The sequence below is a fragment of the Amblyomma americanum genome, chromosome 7, assembly GCF_052857255.1.
Source record: "Amblyomma americanum isolate KBUSLIRL-KWMA chromosome 7, ASM5285725v1, whole genome shotgun sequence".
NCBI lineage: Eukaryota > Metazoa > Arthropoda > Arachnida > Ixodida > Ixodidae > Amblyomma > Amblyomma americanum.
Genome location: NC_135503.1, coordinates 11,074,379 through 11,092,888, shown reverse-complemented (window position 1 = coordinate 11,092,888; position 18,510 = coordinate 11,074,379). Strand labels below are relative to the sequence as shown.

Here is an 18,510-nt window from a genome sequence, read left to right as displayed (position 1 = left end):
GCCTCTTTGGAAAGGACACGCAACGTCTGTCTCGTCCGGACTGGCAGTGATCATTTTCTCATCTATCCCGTCATCCAGATATCTGATGGGAAACATCTGAAATCAATTCTTAATTTGACCCTAACTCCTTATGAAAGTGGGCGATTTTTTTCCCCAGCAACTTTTATCTGATTACCGCCCACTGCAGTTATTTCTGTGTGTGGCTTTGGTTTTTCGTTTCATACCACGTCAGAAATAAAGTTGGAGGGAGCACATTGGTTCTAGCTGCCACGACAGAGATAGGAATGCTGCGATTTTCTCGCACATTCTCCATTTTGTCCGAATCGCAAACAAAGGTGGTATACGTATTGTGGATCACTTAGAGCCGCACTGAACATAATCGTGTCGCTTGTTTCGGAAAAGACGTGGAGGTCAGGGTCACACACACAATTGGTAGAATCGTCGCCTTTTCAGCTGCAAGGTACACTACACCGGGTAGAAGAATGAAACATCTTTATTTGTGCAAAATGTGGCCGAAACGAACAGAGCCTGCAGCCACGGGCTTAAACTGTGATCGTTGCAAGCCCCTGGGGAAGAAAAGATGCACTTTTTGTACCTTGTGGTATCAGTGATGTTAAGTAAGGCCTAGAGATGGGAAACAGAGGCATTGTCTATGTACAACACCATGCCCGCAGGAGGAAATGCTGGGCAAGAGGGTACTCATTAAATCAATGATGACATGAGCACAAATCTGTCACCATGCCTTAAATCATGCGCAGTTCATTTGTGGAGGTAGACTCGTTACAATTCATGAACATTTTCTCAGCCATGAGTGGCAGCACATCGCCTGCATTGGTGATGGCGAACCAAATGAGGACACAAGCTGTTCACATACATTCTCCTTGTGAACATCTGAGCTGACATCAAACAACTCACTGCTCTTTGGAGTTGAGAACTGCGAGAACAGTTCACTCCTAAGTCCCTTATTGCTGCAAGACGCATCACACATGCTTCAGCACTGTTCACAGCAGTACCAAATCATGTAAACTGGAACAAAACAAGTTCACTGAAGTACATGACCCATTATCTTTCTTATCTGTTAAGGCATGTATAGAAAACAGCTTTCTCCAAGCAAACTGCATCACAATTTGATGCTTTGAGTCTGGATGCAGAATGTTTTGTTTGTCCAATCAGTTTTGTATCAGTTAAGAAATGCATCACAATATGATGCTTTGAGTCTGGATGCAGAATGTTTTGTTTGTCCAATCAGTTTTGTATCAGTTAAGAAATGCACTAACAATGATGCCTGGTATTCCATTATGATGCACTGCGAGCCAGTTTAAATTCGAGATCACAAAATCTAAATTGTCGATATTTACAACATACAAGTCATAAAACTCATTCTCCCTGGCAGCTGTGCGGCTTTACAACAGTGAAACCTAATTAACTCACAACAAAGAAAAAGTCTCTCACAAACACATTCTTCGGCACTTGTCACAGGCATTTTGTAACAACAATAGTTTGCATGCAGTGATTCACTGAAGACAATGGCAAGAGATAAAAGACAGAGGCTGGGAAGACATGTGGCAAGGTGCAAATGTGCGACTGCAAGCAATTTGGCGTGTTCAGTACAGATGCACTGCGAAGCCCTAAAGGAGCTAACTACACAGGCAGCACAAACGGAACACAGAAGTCCTTTACACTTTCTTCATACAAGTGTGGAGTCTTTTTCAGGGCTGCAAGAGCTAGGGCACTTTTCGCTTCAAATGGCAACATCCTATGGCTGGCAGTCAGCGAAGCTTTAAAGACCTACAACAGGACCTTCCTTTCTTTAATGGCACTCAATACCCGCAACAGCCAAGGTGCTTTGCATTACTTTAGTAGCTCACTTTCTTTACCTTCTATACTTCTTGGAAGGTTTGTCACTCACTGCCCAAAGCGCGACACCACGGCATGATACAGAAGTGAAGTCAGAAGCATGCCAGAGTACTTCTCCACCATGGAAAAGGTTGTACCAACGATTGAGCAAGAAAAGTGCCAAGGTTTGTGCAACCTGATATTCACTCTGTGATAGATAAAATGTTTCAAGCATATTTGCAAAAAGCCAGTCCTTGTGCATCTTGCTGGTGCTTATATTTATACTGATGCATCTTCCATGGTGCACTGGACAAACACTGGGCACCGTCGGCTTTGTCTGGCAAGATGCAGCAATTTTGACTAACATTGTATACACTGTACAAGAGCCCACAAGGGCTTCAGCATGGCTGGAAAACATTCTTTGGTGCAAGCAACTAGTGGTCAGGGTGACCTTTGGGAGCATGCATCACAGAGTCATTCCTGTCTTGTTTTTTTCGTAGTGTCCCCAGTCTAACTGCCTGGCCAAAGAACGTATCCTTGCCTTCACTGGATGATGTTGCTTTGGGGCTGGTTGGTATGGCCTTATTGATGAGGAATTTGGCACTGTCAAGCAGGCTGCTTGAAGACCTGTCACTGCCAGGGAGGGAATGTCCACTGCTCAGGCCACAGGATAGCGTCCTTGAACTGTTCCCACAGATTCCACCAGAAGACATGGGTGGTGGTGGTCGGGCACTGTCTTCAAAGTGCTCCTTGCGGAAGCAGGGCTTTGGATCACTGAAGCAGTAGAGCGGGCTGCTTCCTCCAGGGCAGCTTTTTTTGGCACTGCTCGGGAAGCTGTCGGCACTCAGCCAGTCAATGTCACTTGCCGCAGGACCATTAGACCGCCTTTCTGGAGACCGCGAGGGCTCAGACAGTGTCCTTTTCCGTCGCTGGTAGCGGCGCTTCCGGAAGCACAGACTCAGTCGCTGGGTCTGTTCAGAGGAGCGTGGCCGCAGGTTACGTTCAGATGCCTTCAGGGGCTCGTTAAATGTCACTTGGCTGTCCGGCACCTTGCGCTGGGTCGGGAATGTCAAGCTTCCAATGGGAGGGAACAGCTTGCGCACCACGGCCAGCTGCTCGGGAGTGATGGGTGATTCACCAGGCGACAAGGCACCCTCGGATTTTATGCTTGCCTTGTGGAACTTCTCAAAGAAGACGTCATCGCCTGGTGACTCGGGCTGTGTGAACCTGTCACTGATGATGTGCTCCTCCCGCAGCCGTGGACTTGTGAGCCGGTTTTTGCCACCGTGAGATGGACTGGCATCGTGACTTGTGGTAGCCCTCACTGGAGTCCAGATGGGATACCTTTGAGGAAGCTGGGGATGTGTCGAAGACTGGCAGCTGCCCAGATCAGACGTGCTTGGCCTGAGTGGACCTTCTTTTGTTGCAATGTCACAAATGAAACCAGCGTTATCGTACATTTTTGGGGTGTCAGGGATAAAAGGGATGCAGAGCGAATTTTCAGAGTCTCTGTTGATTGGTATGAGGCCCAAGCCATAAAAGAAGTCAAAGAAGTCGGAAGCTCTGTTCTCTTCTATCCTTCTGTGCATTTCTTTAATTCGGTACCGGGTACGGAACACTTTTATTGGCTGCTTTCTGGGTTTCAGTTTCTTTGGAGGCAACTTTTTAATCTTAGGCACAGGCTGCTTTGTAGGTGAGGTAGTACTTTCTGCTGGCCTTCTGGCACGGTTGACAATTTCTTTAGCTTTCTTTAAACTTTTGGTCACAGCCTTTTTAATGATGCATGCCTTCTTTTGAGACTTCACATCTATTTCATGCTTCACTTCCTTTTTTTTCATTGCATTTACACAGCGCACAACTTTCAGGCCTTGTTTGCCATTGTTTACCTTCATAACCTTATCAACTCTCTTGGCTACCATATGTTTTGTTTTATCATCAGCCTGCACTTTCTTCTTCAGTGGTACATCGTTTCTCACTAAACCCGTTTTCTGCTGCTTCTGGCCGTCCTTTTTCAACATACTTTTCTTGTACTTTGCTACAATGGCCACACTCTTCGCTGGCTTCGCCTTTGGGTTAGCTGCCTTCTTGGCCGGCAGCTTCGGCTTCCCCGACGAGTTTTTACCCGCGGCGGTCGCTTTTACCTTGGGGTTTTTTATCGCGACCTTTTTTTCCTTGCTCGAAAAGACCTTCTTTAGGCTGCTACGTCCCTTTTCGGCGTCCTTCTTCGCCGGTTTGTTTTTCGACAAAGTCTTGCCCGTCTTACCGTCGTTGCGCCTGTCGGAGGAGGCCTTCAGCACCTTTCTCTTCCCCGCCAGCACGATGGGGCCCTTGTGTTTGGTTGCCGGCATGGCCGTGGACGCCTTGGTCGACGATGACAGCTGACCCTTGGCGCGCTTGAGGAGCGCCTTGGCCGCGCTTTGCTTGGACGGCGACAACCCTTTGGCGCGTGCTTTCCCTAGCGTCGTGCTCCCGTTCTTGCGGCAAGCGGCGGCAGAAGAACCAGCGTCGTCGTCGTCGTCATCGTGGTGCACGAGCTTCTCGCACTTGCAGACTAGCTTGCGTTCCCGCACGAAGCGCGCCACCCAGTCGATTGACAGCTTGAGGCCCCGAACGCGGTGCACCTTTTTCAGCTGCGCCGCGTGCGCCAGCAGGTCGCCGTACTTGGCCTTGACTCCGCGCTGCTGACAGCTTCGCACGTAGTGTTCCATGCACGCCTCGAGTAGCGCCTGGGCCTCAGCCGAGGTCCTCTTGCGGGTGCCGCCGCCCCGGGACTGTCGGGCGCGGAGCTCGTGCTCCGCCTTGATCCAATTCCTCACCGAGCACTCGCTGACGCCGAACATTTTGGCCGCCGCGTATTTGTTCCGCACTTTGTCGTAGTACGCGAGCACCCTGAGCTTGAGATCGGCGTCGAAGCGCTTCGTGCCTCCCGCGGTGCGACCCATGTCGGACGTCGCACGAGGCAGCCCCGGACCCGCGGTGGGGGTCAAACCGAGAGAAAAAGCACCGAGGAACCAGCCTCGCCGCGAACAATGTGCGACGGCGGTACACTTACCGCCTTTCGGCGTAATCACAATGGCTGCTTGCTGGCTCCGACCAGAGAGGGCGCCACCTCACAAATGGCGCGCGCTGCACCGTGCTGCCGTTCCGCCCGCCGTTGGCGGCGGATGTTGGGCCGGCCCCCGACTCTACACTGCAGCGCGGGAATAGAGCCAGCGCCGGTGTTGGGTGGTTCGTTGTCGCTCTAGCGAGTTGCCGAGCCCGCTTTTGGACCCTTCGACGCGGGACAGCGCGGGGACTCCTTCCGTCGTTATTTCGCGACCCGCTTGCCTCTCGGCGGGAGAAGAGACGCGTTTTGGGCCGGCTCCCTCGCAGCCTGAACGCGGCGCGGGGAGCAGGAAGTTGGCCGCGCGGGAACGCGTCACCGGTGCTGCTGACGCACCGAGCGCGCTCTTTCGAGGGCCGGCCCGCCGCTGCTATGTCGACGCCGGTATCTGGTGTGCGCTGAGCGGCGTTCGTCGACGCTCGTTGAGCAAAGTTTCCGCGAGGCCCGCTGTTGCGCGGTAATGCTGCTTCTGTCCGATGGAGTCGATCGATGCAGTTGATGAAATGAGCTTAAAAAACCTGCAAAGCGGAAGAGAGAGAGGGAGGGGGAAGGGAAAAAAGATATGCGGTGCAATGTATTCGCTGGCTGGGAGCAGCGTCGCTCGACTCTTTTGTCAAATGTAATACCGTTGCAACCAGGGTGGTACGGTTGCACTTGCTTCTCGGCTGATGTAACGTACGCTTCGACCAGCGCTCGCGGACTTCTTATCGGCATACCAAATGACGTCACTTGATGATTAACAGCGTACGTGACTAATTTATTCTTTTTCTTCAACGCTTTTATTCTATCCTGTCGGCCGCGGTGGCTGTGTGGTTATGGCGCTCGGCTGCTGACCCAAAAGATGCGGGTTCGACCCCATGAACCATTCTATCCGTTGAATCTCGTGTGTAGCATATTCGTGACAACAGCCGCCCATGCTCACCCTCTACGTTCAACGCCTACCGCATCCGCTGAAACTGCGCCGCAAACGATGCGAACGCGTTCTAATTTTGCGGTGTGTACACCCATAATCGTTAATATATATCATTTCCCCATGTAAAGTGCAAAATATCATCCAAACAGAATGTCGCATTTCTCTTCACTTACCAGTACCGCCAGCCTTTCTTTGTCAGGATGCTGCGAGAAGTGGGTCGAAGTACTACGCGCTGAAAAGCTTAGCAAGCGTTCTGCTTCTGCGCGTTATGAAAAAAAAAAAAAGAATCGAAATGAGGAAAGGAGACGGCGGCAGTTTCGTAGTGCACACAGGATACAACTTACAAAAACAGCACTTGTTAACACTGGGCCACGGTCCGCGGCGTACTGTATCACTCCGCTAGCCAGTCACAAAAGTAAACGAAATCGGATTTTTAATGTTTGACTTTATTAAACAAGCCTGGTATCAAAATTCTAGAGCTTATAGCTTTTTTTCTCGTGATTAGCTTCTTGTTTAGGTGACAGGAGAAGTTTTAACAACGGACTACTTTTTGTCGTGTCTATGCGCCGGTCCTGATTGTGGGCGGAGCTTCACTGCAGACTTAAGTTGCATCCGACTATAGTACAAAATCTAGCCCAGAGCGTCGTCAGGCTGGTGCGCAGACACTTATTTTTGTTTGTTTTCACACGATAGCTTGTTCCAAGCGTTCACAATCTGTATCGTATCGTGAGATAGCGTAGCCTTCCATGGCAGCTGCAGTAAGGAAACGATATACCAACGTCGCCGGGTTAGCGTGGCCACTTGCATGCACTGAATGCTGGCACTTTCATGCACGCGATTGCTTGAAGCTATTGCGTCGCATTATTCCAAATTATTCGTGATTATGTGCGTGTACTTTCTTTCAGATTCAGCATAGCTCTGCTCAGGTGCAAGCCGCACAAGGCTGCAGCGACCGAAAAGCATCAAAGCACCCTGGTACAGGGCTTAACTCTGAATAAAATGGCTTTACTGATTGCGTTTGATGTACTGCGCAAAAACGAATAATCGCCGATCCGAACCTTTACTGGCTACGCCGAACTCCTTAAAATTTAATGTCGACGGGGATGATTTGCTCAGGAGCCCGGCCTATACCGGTGCTCATTAAAAACTATATCCGTGCCTGTATACACGCCCTAATAGAAACGTGCCATATGAACTAACACTTCCTTTGTGTGTGACATGTTGCGCACTTCAGGCGCTGCTTTTATTTATTGATTGATTTATTCAATAAACCCCTAAAGACCCTCAGTCGAAGGTATTACACAGGGGGGTGCATTGACACACAAGAATGCAAAGCAAAAAATGTGCAAGCACCAAGGTGCAATACATAAATGCAGAACAAAGCACAAGTAGAAAAAGAGTAATAACCTGTAATATACGTTATAATTCCCACGAAAAGAGAACAGCTAGTGCATTAGGGGCTTAACATAACCGCTGGAACAAAACAAAATAACAAGACAGATTTGCGTTAGTAGATCCCGAAACTTCTTAAGGTTCCTTTCCGAAGCGATGTGCGATGGTAGATTATTCCAGTCGACCATATTGTATGAAAGAGTTCGCAAAAGAAGAACTGTGGCATGATATGCGCTTAACTTTCAGCTGGTGGTCGCGACGTGGAAAAAAGATTCGCGTTATTGAAAAAAATCGTGATGCAGCAGAACATGATTTATGGAAAAGAGCCAAGCGTGCTAGTTTGCGACGGCGTGATAACGTACCAAGTTCGGCGCGAGCCTTTAGTGCGGTGACGCTAGAATGACGAGAATAATCCGAAAAGATGAGCATAACGTACGGTACGGTTTTGCAAAGATTCCAACTCACCTATAAGGTATGCTTGATCCGGGCCCCAGATGACCGACGCATATTCGATTTTAGGCCGTATTAAGGTAACGTATGCTAGTTTTTTTTACACGAAAAGGCGCTTGTTTAAGGTTACGTTTTAGAAGACCGAAAGAGCGGTTAGCAGCTGGCAGAATTTGGCTAAGGTGGTGATTCCATGTTAAATTAGACTGAAGATGTATTCCCAATACTTCTAGGAAGTAGAAAGTTCAACCGGGCTATCAAGGAGAGTGTAAGATGTCGGGATGCGGCATGAGTTGCGAGTGAAAGAGGCAAGTTTTGTTTTAGAGGAATTAAGGGTCATTAACCAAGATGAACACCAGTTGCTAATGGAATCTAAATCAGTTTGCAAAGATTTGCGGTCAGTCACTAGCGATGGTACGTTATATAACAATCATCAGCGAATAATCTGATAGTGGATTATACGCAAGCGGGTAAGTCATTTGTGAAGATTAGAAAAGGTAAAGGTCCCAGAACGCTTCCCTGGGGAACACCGGACGAAACAGGTGAGGAGGAAGAAAGATGATTATTGACAGAAATGAACTGAGATCGACATGCAAGAAAAGCCTTAATCCAGGCAATAACGTCACAATGAATGTTCAAGTGGATTAGTTTGAGCAAAAGTCTGTGATGGTCGAATGCTTTAGAAAGGTCAAGGAATAGCGCATCGACTTGTTTGCCTGCGTCCACTGATGAAAAAAGGTCGTGAGTAAAACCGGAAAGTTGAGTGTCACATGAAAAACCCTTTCAAAATCCATGCTGGTATTTGAATATGATGTTGTGGCGCTCGAGATAGCTGATAATATTAGTGTAAACAACATGTTCCATGAGCTTAGATATGGAGCTAGTTAAGGATATTGGACGATAGTTGAGAGGATTAGACTGGTCACCAGATTTGAATATTGGCATTACTTTAGCTACGCGCTAATCGCTAGGAATCGATTCAGATGATAATGATTGAGAAAAGAGTGATGACAATACTGGATAAATGCTCTGAGAGATGTTTGTAAGAATCTTGTTAAAACCCAGAGAATCAGAGCCAGAAGTTAGTTTTCACATTATTCAGGAGGGATTTAATTCCTTCATCATTAATAACTACTTGGGGCATAGAAACCTCAAGAAACGGATCTAGGCTGGGTGCTGAAGTGATGCCTTCAAAAGTAAATACAGATAACAGTGCTGAAGGAAACATCTGTGCACGTTCGGATGCAGGAATTGGAGTGTTATTCGAGTCAGTAAGGATAATGTCATCAGAACTGCGGGGATTGATAACGTGCCAGAATCTTCGTGGGTTATTGGTGATGATTGTTGACAAAACATTGCTGAAGAATTCCCTGCGGGTTTTTATCCCGTGTCTTGCTCCAACCGCTCTTCAATTGAGCCTGTCACCTCTTGGGTCACTAGCTCTTCGTAGTGGCGGATTTGTTTGTTTGTATTGGCTGCGTGAAGTTGCTGCTGCAGCGTTGTCCTCTGCACCTCTTGTAACGTCTTTCTCCGACATCCTTCCGCAGAACTCCATGGCTGTAAAACAAAACTAGTGATCGTCTTCATCCACGTGTGTGACCCGCCGCGACATCGTTTAGAGCGCTGCAGCCGCGTTTCAGTGTATAGCGAAACATCACACGCCTGTGCACTGCGCGATGTTAACTCACATTAAAAATCCCCGAGGGGGTCGAAATTATTCGGAGCCCTCCACTACGGCGTCCCTTGTAGCCCACGTGTAGGCCTTTTCGGGAGCAGGCAGGGAGGGGCACGCACCCTTTCTTTTTACCCTCTCTCTGGTCGAAGTGACAGTGGTGGCTGTATGCGTATACGTCTGCCAGAGGATGAAAACTGGAAAAGTATGGAAGTTTGTTTTTGCTGTTGCTGCGCTATTGTTTTCACTATCTCGCAACCTGGTCTAGTTCCGCGTGACGTACCGTAGGTGGGGGCCTCTTTTTGTTTCCCGAATCGCGTCATATGCGTCGGGGCATACACGTTGTGTCTATCCACCGGATATCTGCGCGTTTGAATGTATCTGTTCGTTAATTGCGCTTTGTTTCGCGACTACTTTGCGGACGTGGCAGACGACAAAGGAACAATAAGAGGCGGCATTCACGTGAAGTAGACGCTGTCTATTCACTCGATGTCATTTGCCAAAGGGCAAAGGTTAACAATACGCCAGAAAAATCACAACGGCGAGTAAAGGGAATGCTGGCCTATATGTTGTTGGCGCACGAAGGGACAGTACATGAGCTTCAATTATTTCAAAGTCGTTGCTTCGCATCCTTTTTTTTTCTCTGGTGGAGGGGGTGTGAGGGGGAGAGTGGGCCACTTGAATGGAAAAGGATATTACTGCTATATATATTCGTCCTCCTTATTTGTAATTGTTGTTAATATCCCACGAAAAAGTCCTTTGCCTTAGGGAGCAGGGGTGTCTCTAGCGAGATGGCCTCATTTGTTGTCGCCAGTAATATCACACACGCTCCTGCTCCAACGCCACCCCGTCTCCCATCTGAATTAAACGCTGCCCGCGCAGCAACAAATCGTCTCGCTCGTTTTGCTGAGGACAGTGTGTCCGGGAAGGCTTCCGACTCGCCAGCTTTTTCTCATTGTTGAATTTGTTTTTTCCGCGTTTGGTGTTTATTGTGCCTCTTACATTATATGCGCACTGTCACGGTTAACGAGCCCGTTTATGGACACAACTCCCCGCTGCCTCCACTGAATGGATGTGGATGCGTGCATCCACATTGCTCGGCTGATCACTGCGTGCGTATTTCTGCGTAGCTGCATGCCCTACTTTTATTTTTTATGCGATAACATTTAGGTCGTCTCACACACACACGCACATAAAATTCCGGCTTCTTTGTTACGAAATTTCCTGATTGGTCGAGAGAGGTCACGCGACCTTGTGACGTCATCGCAACGGGTCCATCGCGTTATGAGCAATCAGTGACGTCGCAGCACAAATAAGTTAGTGTATAAACGATGCCAGCTTGTACGACGACGGAAATGAAACAGGTGAGCAATGGAATAATAATTGGGTTTGGGGGGAAAGGAAATGGCGCAGTATCTGTTTCATATATCGTTGGACACCTGAACCGCGCCGTAAGGGAAGGAATAGAGGAGGGAGTGAAAGAGAGAGGTGCCGTAGTGGAGGGCTCCGGAATAATTTCGACCACCTGGGGATCTTTGACGTGCACTGACATCGCACAGCACACGGGCGCCTTAGCGTTTTGCCTCCATAAAAATTGGAAACCGGATGTATCTAGCGGACGACCTTCCCATGATTCCCTGCGTAGCTACGTTTCGCTGCACTTGGGATCCTTTGTGTTATACCGCGGACGCTCGATTACTTGTCTTTATTTGCATTACAAGTCGCGTCTAATTCTGTTTACTTCTCTTGATTTCCGCTAAGATAACGATGAGCGTGAACTCGATTTTTCCCCTCTTCCCGTCGCCCCACTGCGTTACCCTCATAATTTTTCTCTCCGTAGCTGCGCGCTGTCCTTAATCGAATTTCGTGCTTTCCCCAACAACCAATTTTCGCCTCAGCGTGTGTTACTTTTGTTTTCTTTTTTCTTTTAGTTTACTTTGAAAATCCTGTGGGCTGTGTGCAAAAGTGGCCTGGACGAAGTGCTTGTGCACAAAAGAGCAAAATTCAATCTTGTTTCGAGCAAAGCGCGTCCCGCAGGGACTCCGGAACTTTATTCTGAGCGTGTGTGTGTGTGGGGGGGGGGGGGGGGGGGGGGCAAAACCTATATTGTGTGTTATTTTGTCATTTACTTACCCAATGTTTATTTAAATATATCTAAATTTCATTTTTTGTATACATTTATTCTCATTTTCCACTGTTCAAAGGTGTGTAAGTTAATACATATAAAACTAGTATTGAAATTGGCAGCTTTATAACGATGTACGTACGAGGGGTGATCGACTGCATTGTAAACGTTTGCGCATAGTTTGTTTCTACTCTGCTTTTGATGCTCGTGAACAGCAGTCAGTCTATCAAGTTAACGACTTCTGTCGGGGCGTAATTGGTTTAGGATACTGAAACGAAATGCTGTATGACTGGCCATCTAGTTCAACCCTAATGTATATTACATTAATACCGTGTTAGAATTAGAGCGTTTGTAAGAAATCTGATCGGAGTGCAAACAATTGGAGTCTTGTTGGGGAAAGGGGGACGTTTCTCTCTCTGGAAAAATGGGAGGGGGGTCGACCCCCCCCCCCCCCCCCTTCCCCGTAGTCCCTGTCGTCCCGCGTTTCCTCTACTTTCTTGTTGGTTATGGCCGCCAGCGGACATGTTTGGCGTTGTTTGCGCAGGGTAGACACGTGCGATGTCAGTGCACTTTAAAGAAGACCAGGTGGTCGAAATTATCCAGAGCCCTCCACTATACTGCCAAGACTTTCAATTGGGCTAGTTGGTTGTAGCTGTGAAACATACTGACTAGCGCGTACACAGACCCTCTCTTACCCTCCACTACGGCGTCCCTCTTAGCCTGAGTCGCTTTGGGACGTTAAACCCCATAAACTAAACAGGGTAGACAACTGCCAGCGGTCAAAATTGTGCCGAAGAGTCTCCGATTACTAAACTTCGACGGTTGGTTGCGAGTGCAGATGTCTGTTAACCAACTAATTATGACCCCGAAGGGTTTGTTAATACGCGTTTAACCGCGCACGCGGAATTGCAATTTTTGCGCTTCACGTCTATTGAAATTTGACCGCTACGGCCGAAGGTGTAGGAATCAGTGGATCTGAATGATTGAGTAAATTTATTAATTTAAAAGGATGACCTGAAGCATTTGATTAGGGAGAAGGGATAGGGGTGTGAGGTGGTGGGGAGCCATATATATATATATTTTTTTTGACGGGAAAGCGTTAAGCATTCAGTGCTGCAGTAGATCTGGTGTCGTCGTCTGCGCTGCGATCGAAAAGTCCGCATGGCGCCACCTGCCCACTGTGGCTGGTAGCAACCTGTCCACTGCTTCGCGAGAAAATTGCCCACCGTGGCGGGTGGCCATTAAATTGATGACTGGTCGCGAGAGGTTGATCGGGAAGAGCAACACGGCCCCACCGGTGGCTGTGTTTCAAGCAGCCACCTGCCGGGAGTGGTACGAGGAATCCCCGTGAATGTAGAGAATGACCAATTCCGCGTACATGGACACGTAGACAAGCATGGGCGAGAGAGGAGGAGTAGTTGCGGGGGGGGGGTACTTGTAATGCTATAGGTTAAGCGTTATGTGATGTCCGTGTCTGCAAACTTATGCGCAAAGAGGACCCACCAATGCTATTGCGCCATAGCCTTAAGGCGAAGCTTAAGTGACCTCTCAAGTATTTTCCTCTGTCGCATGCATGTTTGGAAGCCGTAAACATCCTTTTTTGTCATCCTGGCTTAATTTCTGTTGGAGTTAGCTAGTATCTTTGTTACGTTATTGTAAATATGACGCCAAGGGAGTAACACCCTATACCCGTTCATATATATGGTGCGGTATTTGGCGTCTTACATCCCGAGCCTGCACAGAGGCTACAAAGGACGCCGCAGAATTCATGGCTCCAGATTAATTTCGACTACGTGCCTGGCAGTTTCTTTTATATTCTTCATTTCGCCTCCATCGAAATGTGGCTGCTGCTGCCGAGATTTGAACCGGCGGCTTTAACCTCAGCAACCGAGGGTCGTAGCCACTGACCCACCTCGGTGGGCCTCACGCTTTCCAGCTGAAAAATATTTTCGCGCGAATCCCGAAGACCCTTGCGACCACTGTGGTGCTTGGGGCGTTGTATACCGTTCTGCCGCTGATAAGGGGGCCTCGGGATTGCGGTATACCGGGCCGCTTATATACTTCCCTAGTCCAGGCGGTCCCTAAAATCGAAGTGTTGCTCCCGCGCGTAAAAGTAAATTATTTAACTTCTCAGACGTATTCACGTCGTTAGACGTCCGCTAATTAGCAGTGTGGAGAGCTGGGCGAGTTGGTTCATTTTCGAAACAAGTAAAACCACACAGAGGACCACACAGGACGACGCTGGACTATCAACTGAATTTATTTCAGTGAACGACTATCAACTTATTTTATTTCAGTGAAGGTTCGCTGAAATAAATTCAGTTTCGTCCTGTGTGCTTCTCTCTGTCTGCGTCTTTCCTGTTTGTGGTTTTACTTGGTCCTGTAATTAGCTGTACTGGGTGGGCGACATTCTGCCCCGTGTCCTGAAGTGTCGCTAACATGTATAGCTTCCTGCAGCCTTTGTGCATCCCAGACGTAAAACGGCGATGTGTCCAAAAGAGGGCCGTAAAAATGTTGCAGAATAGCGAAACGGCACTTGGCGGAGATGCACTGTGCATGAGCGACCTATGCGATAACAGCTTCAAGATAGAGATAATGTCAGCGACGCCATTTGCTGTGGCCTGCGTGGCTACAACTTCCTGTATCCCTGCAGTGCGAGATAGCGGTGCGGAACCACAGTGGTGGCATGTTTGTGCGGTCTCGTCAAGTATGCAAGACATTGAAACAGGACTGCGTTGCTTCGGGGCAAACTATGCGACTTTGAGACACTAGTATGTGTCTGCATCAATGATATAGATTAGAGAGTTTTGTTTTACTTGCGGATAATTTTTACGACACTTGTATCAAGATGTGTGTATAGTGTTGCAGCAAGTTTTCGCTGATGCGTGTGTATACACTGTGATTTCGGCCATCGAATCTGTAAAATTGATAACCCTGAGCCGATAATTCAGGAACTTCTCCCAGTTTTCGCCACTGGCTGCGCTGTTTAAACGCACCGTATCTCTCATATGTAGCCAATAAAACGTAATTTATGGGCAGCTTGGTTTCATAAGCCTACCATCTGGTTGACCGGTTCGTCAAGGTTTCCGGTCAGATGGATGCTGTTGCGATAGTTTACGCATGTTAACGTTACGCACGAAAGTGAACATCTTTTTGAGGGTGGGTTTTTCTTTTTGTAGGCCCGGTGGTGTGTTGGGGAGAGAGTAGTATAAAGCACACGTTGGTTTACCCATTGTACATCGTTTCGTGGAGGCAAGCCGAATACGATTTAATGGTTGCTGGTCTATTGTGCAAGCGCTCCGCCCGCTTCTTCGTTTTCCTATAGCCCATTTTGTTTCTCGGCGTTTTTGCTGTCCTTGCGGAATCGCTATGTTGTCGCATACCTATTTCACTTCTGTGCCCTTGCAAGGCTTCCCCAGTAAGGGGCGAGGGAAGATGGAGAGAGGAGGCTCCTGCTGCGTTGAGGAGGGGATAAAATCCCGGGGCAGTGAAATTCTATTCGTAAAATGCATTCGCACAGGCGATGATTCCTCGATTTCTTCTCTTCTTTCTTTCCGGAGGATGACGTGCTCTCCGAGAAGCACGTGACGACGACGGCGCCGCTGAAGAATGCGCAGAGGGAGAAGAATGAGAGGCGGCCTGGATTCCCTTTGTTTCGTTTTATTTTTTCCCTCTCTCTCTCAAAGTCTCAGTTGGCATTGCGTAAACGCAGCGGGTGCGGCTGCGACGTTCGTTGTCGCGCAGAACCGTTCAGTGGTGGAGCTCGGTGTTCGCATTTCTCTGGCTTCCCCGACGGGCTTCGTGTGCGCTTCGGCCAGATTTGTCGGGGGTCACCTTGTGGCTTCTTAGCCGGGGCACTCACTCGGCAGTGGTCGTCAAAAATCGATGCCCAAAGACCTCCCGAACGGTGCCTGCGCTACTGGGTCCTAGCTGTTCGTTTCTCTAGTAGTATGTCGCCATTATTCGGTTTCGAATCTAATAAGGACGTACTATATCAGCAACGAAAGAAACGCGAACAAGAAAACTGAGGTGGCACACACAAAAACACCAACATATTGGCTCCTGGAGAGGAAATACTAGCGAGATTGATTCGCACTTCTAAAGAATAGTCTTCACGTTTTCGAAGTTAAAATAACCTGAGCTACTATTCAGCTTCCCCTGGCTAAGTAAGAGCTTCTTATTTTCCTGTTAGTGTCTCAATTCTCTTTTTCGCATTTCACTTCTAGCTGATGGTACATGGCACGTATCGTAATTTCCTGTCACTGAGCGATACGCTGTTGTGGAGAAAGGGAGAGAAAACTTTGCATTGCGCCCCGGGTCCCAGTCGCTGGCTCAAATGGCTAGTTGGAGGCTGCAGCTCTGTGTGGTATGTGGCGGTTACATAACACGTGTACGATGTGGAGGTCCCGGTGGCAGTATAGTTGCCAATAGCGGTCCGTCTGCGCTGTTTTCCTTTGTGAATCGCCGCTTGTGTGCCTCATGATGAACGGAGACGGAGTCCTTCAATACTCTGGCGGAAACCAACAAGCTCAACTTGACGTCTCACGTACGGTTGCCACCTGTCCGGCCGCCACCTAAATACTCGAAAGCAAACTAACAAACTTGGTTTATGGCGACTGCTTGTACCAGCTGCTAGCCGCTTATACAGTTCAGAAGAGCGTGTTGTCGGGCAAGTTGGCTTTGCATGATATGGAAGAAGTAAGCGCAAAACTTAGACAGAGACCGAAAAGAAACACACCAGACGACAGACGAGCTCGTCTGTCGTCTGGTGTTTTTTTTATCGCTCTCTGTCTAAGTTTTGCCCTACTTCTTCCATATAGCCGCTTATTGAATGTGCACAAAAGTCCCACGGTGCGACGTCCAGGCTATGGTACAGGGATCCGTTGGTGTAATCATCAACGCCGGACCCATAATTCATCTGTGTGGAGGCATACAGACTAGTGCTCTGGTCAGTCAGGTGTATTGCCGCCCGAGGAAGACTGGGGGCTGAAGTGAGGGGCAGAGAAGAGGTGCGTCGAAAAGCGATTAACTTTTGGGAAACTGGACGTTCGAAGCATACGCTTTTTTTTCTTTTTCAATTCAGCTCACTCTGTTTTCTCATGTGATAATTGGATGGTCGGAGAACAGCAGTACAGAAATGGCAAAGTAATGCGCGTCATAATTTCACACACAGAAAAGACCTCGAACCTCACCAATTTAAGCATACTGTATGCGTGAATTTGTAAGCTAATAATGGAAGTTGTGGGCCAGAGGTTTATGAAATGTGTACGGTGAGTTCTTTCAATGACATGTCTGAGTAGCAAAGCCATAGCCCATTTACAGGCACTATTGGACACCCCTGGTACATCAAGGCAGCTCGCACAGCAAACGTTGTGTTTGGACGCAATAATAATTGGTTTTTTAGGGAAAGGAAATGACGCAGTATCTGTCTCATATATCGTTGGACACCTGAACCGCGCCGTAAGGGAAGGGATAAGGGAGGGAGTGAAAGAAGAAAGAGAAATAGGTGCCGTAGTGGAGGGCTCCGGCATAATTTCGACCACCTGGGGATCTTTAACGTGCACTGACATCGTACAGCACACGGGCGCCTTAGCGTTGTGCCTCCATAAAAACGCAGCCGCCGCGGTCGGGTTCGAACCCGGGAACTCCGGATCAGTAGTCGAGCGCCCTAACCACTGAGCCACCGCGGCGGGTCATGTGTTTGGACGTCGTTAACTCCAGATTAAGTCGATAACTAGCACGAAACTTGCTTCTTCCCCTTATCCGACCGAGGCTAAGCCGGATGAATCATCACTCCCCAAATATCTCTGGTGGGCCTCGTCTCTGATTACCGCCTGCTGCCGGCGGGGCCATGAGTCGGAAGACTTTGGCCCCCAGGCTGTGTTGGCACGCGGTGCACTGGCGACGTGTTCGAGGCGTGACGCACGGGGCGCTGTAGCTGCTGGATCCTCCCATGGGGGAAAAAGAGAGCAGATATCTTATCATCCACCGCGAAAGCTGCTTCACCCCCCCCCCCCCCCCCTCTCCCCGATTTGGCGCTCCTCTGTATAAGCCATAGCAGGTTGCGGACACGCCGACGCTGCGCGCGGGCGAACAGCAACGGCGTCATAAAGGAATTTCCTAGGCTCCGAAGCTCTCTCGTATACATGCAGAATGCCTCGTTTAATTTTGTACACGTGCTATAATCGCTGCAGGGCGCCGCTTTCGAGGTTCGGATATCTGAGAGCGGCGATATCCTGTTCAAGGACATTTGTAAACGTTAAATGACTAATTACCTAACGGTCTATAATTAGTTTTTTCATCGATACGCGCTGAGTTTAATGCGTTGAATAAAATGAACCAACCTGTAGAGCTAAGGGGGGAGCGTTGAATGCGATAATTTCGGGCTTTGAACTTGACTCGAACAAAGCCCATCGTCGCAGCCTTCTCCTGTGAGGAACCAGCGAAAATGCCTAAGAAATAGTTCCCCTACGCTTCTGTCCTGATGTGCGACTTCGTTTTTTGGTGGGAAACCATCTCTCACGAGGAAACGCTTCGTTTCTTTGTGTCGGCAGCAGGCACATCAGACATACGCCTGATCGCCTGCTTATCGCTTTTGAGGCTGCGCTGCGTCATTGAGGAATGAATGCCGACAAGGGAGCGTCGACCCAGTTTGCTATCCGGTGCACCGTTCTCGGTCTCAAGACGTGTCTTGTGTTTATAAGGCGCCTCAGTCCTCATTTGTCGTCGACAGGGTCTGTCTTTACGAAGCGGCGACGGCTGCTTCGGCCCGTTTACACTATTACGCCGCCGTGGTGGCTGAGTGGTTACGACGCTCGGCTGCTGGCTCAAAAGACGCGGGTTCGATCCCGGCCGCGGCGGTCGAATTTCGATGGAGGCGAATTTCTAGAGGCCCGTGTGCTGCGCGATGTCAGTGCACGTTAGAAAACCCCAGGCGGCCGAAATTTCCGGAGCCCAATTCACCCTCACAGCCTGAGTCGCTTTGGGACGGTAAACTCCCGTAAGCCATAAACCAAACGTTT

The 18,510-nt window shown here is 48.8% G+C and overlaps 3 protein-coding genes across 3 annotated transcripts in view; 1 reads left to right on the top strand and 2 right to left on the bottom strand.

Moving 5' to 3' along the window:
* Nucleotides 1-18,510, bottom strand: part of RpL24 (ribosomal protein L24) — a 304,226-nt gene that overhangs the window by 114,647 nt on the left and 171,069 nt on the right. The window lies entirely within an intron of this gene.
* The window catches only part of Cep97 (centrosomal protein 97kDa), a 151,437-nt gene that overhangs the window by 106,792 nt on the left and 26,135 nt on the right, over nt 1-18,510 (top strand). The window lies entirely within an intron of this gene.
* Nucleotides 476-5,677, bottom strand: LOC144098460 (uncharacterized). Its single transcript, XM_077631140.1, has one exon. The coding sequence runs from the start codon at nt 4,776-4,778 to the stop codon at nt 2,271-2,273; it is 2,508 nt and encodes an 835-aa protein (XP_077487266.1). The 5' UTR covers nt 4,779-5,677; the 3' UTR covers nt 476-2,270.

Coding starts and splice junctions, on each gene's coding strand:
- LOC144098460 (XM_077631140.1), bottom strand. CDS start 4,778: ATGGGTCGCACCGCGGGAGGCACGAAGCGCTTCGACGCCGATCTCAAG.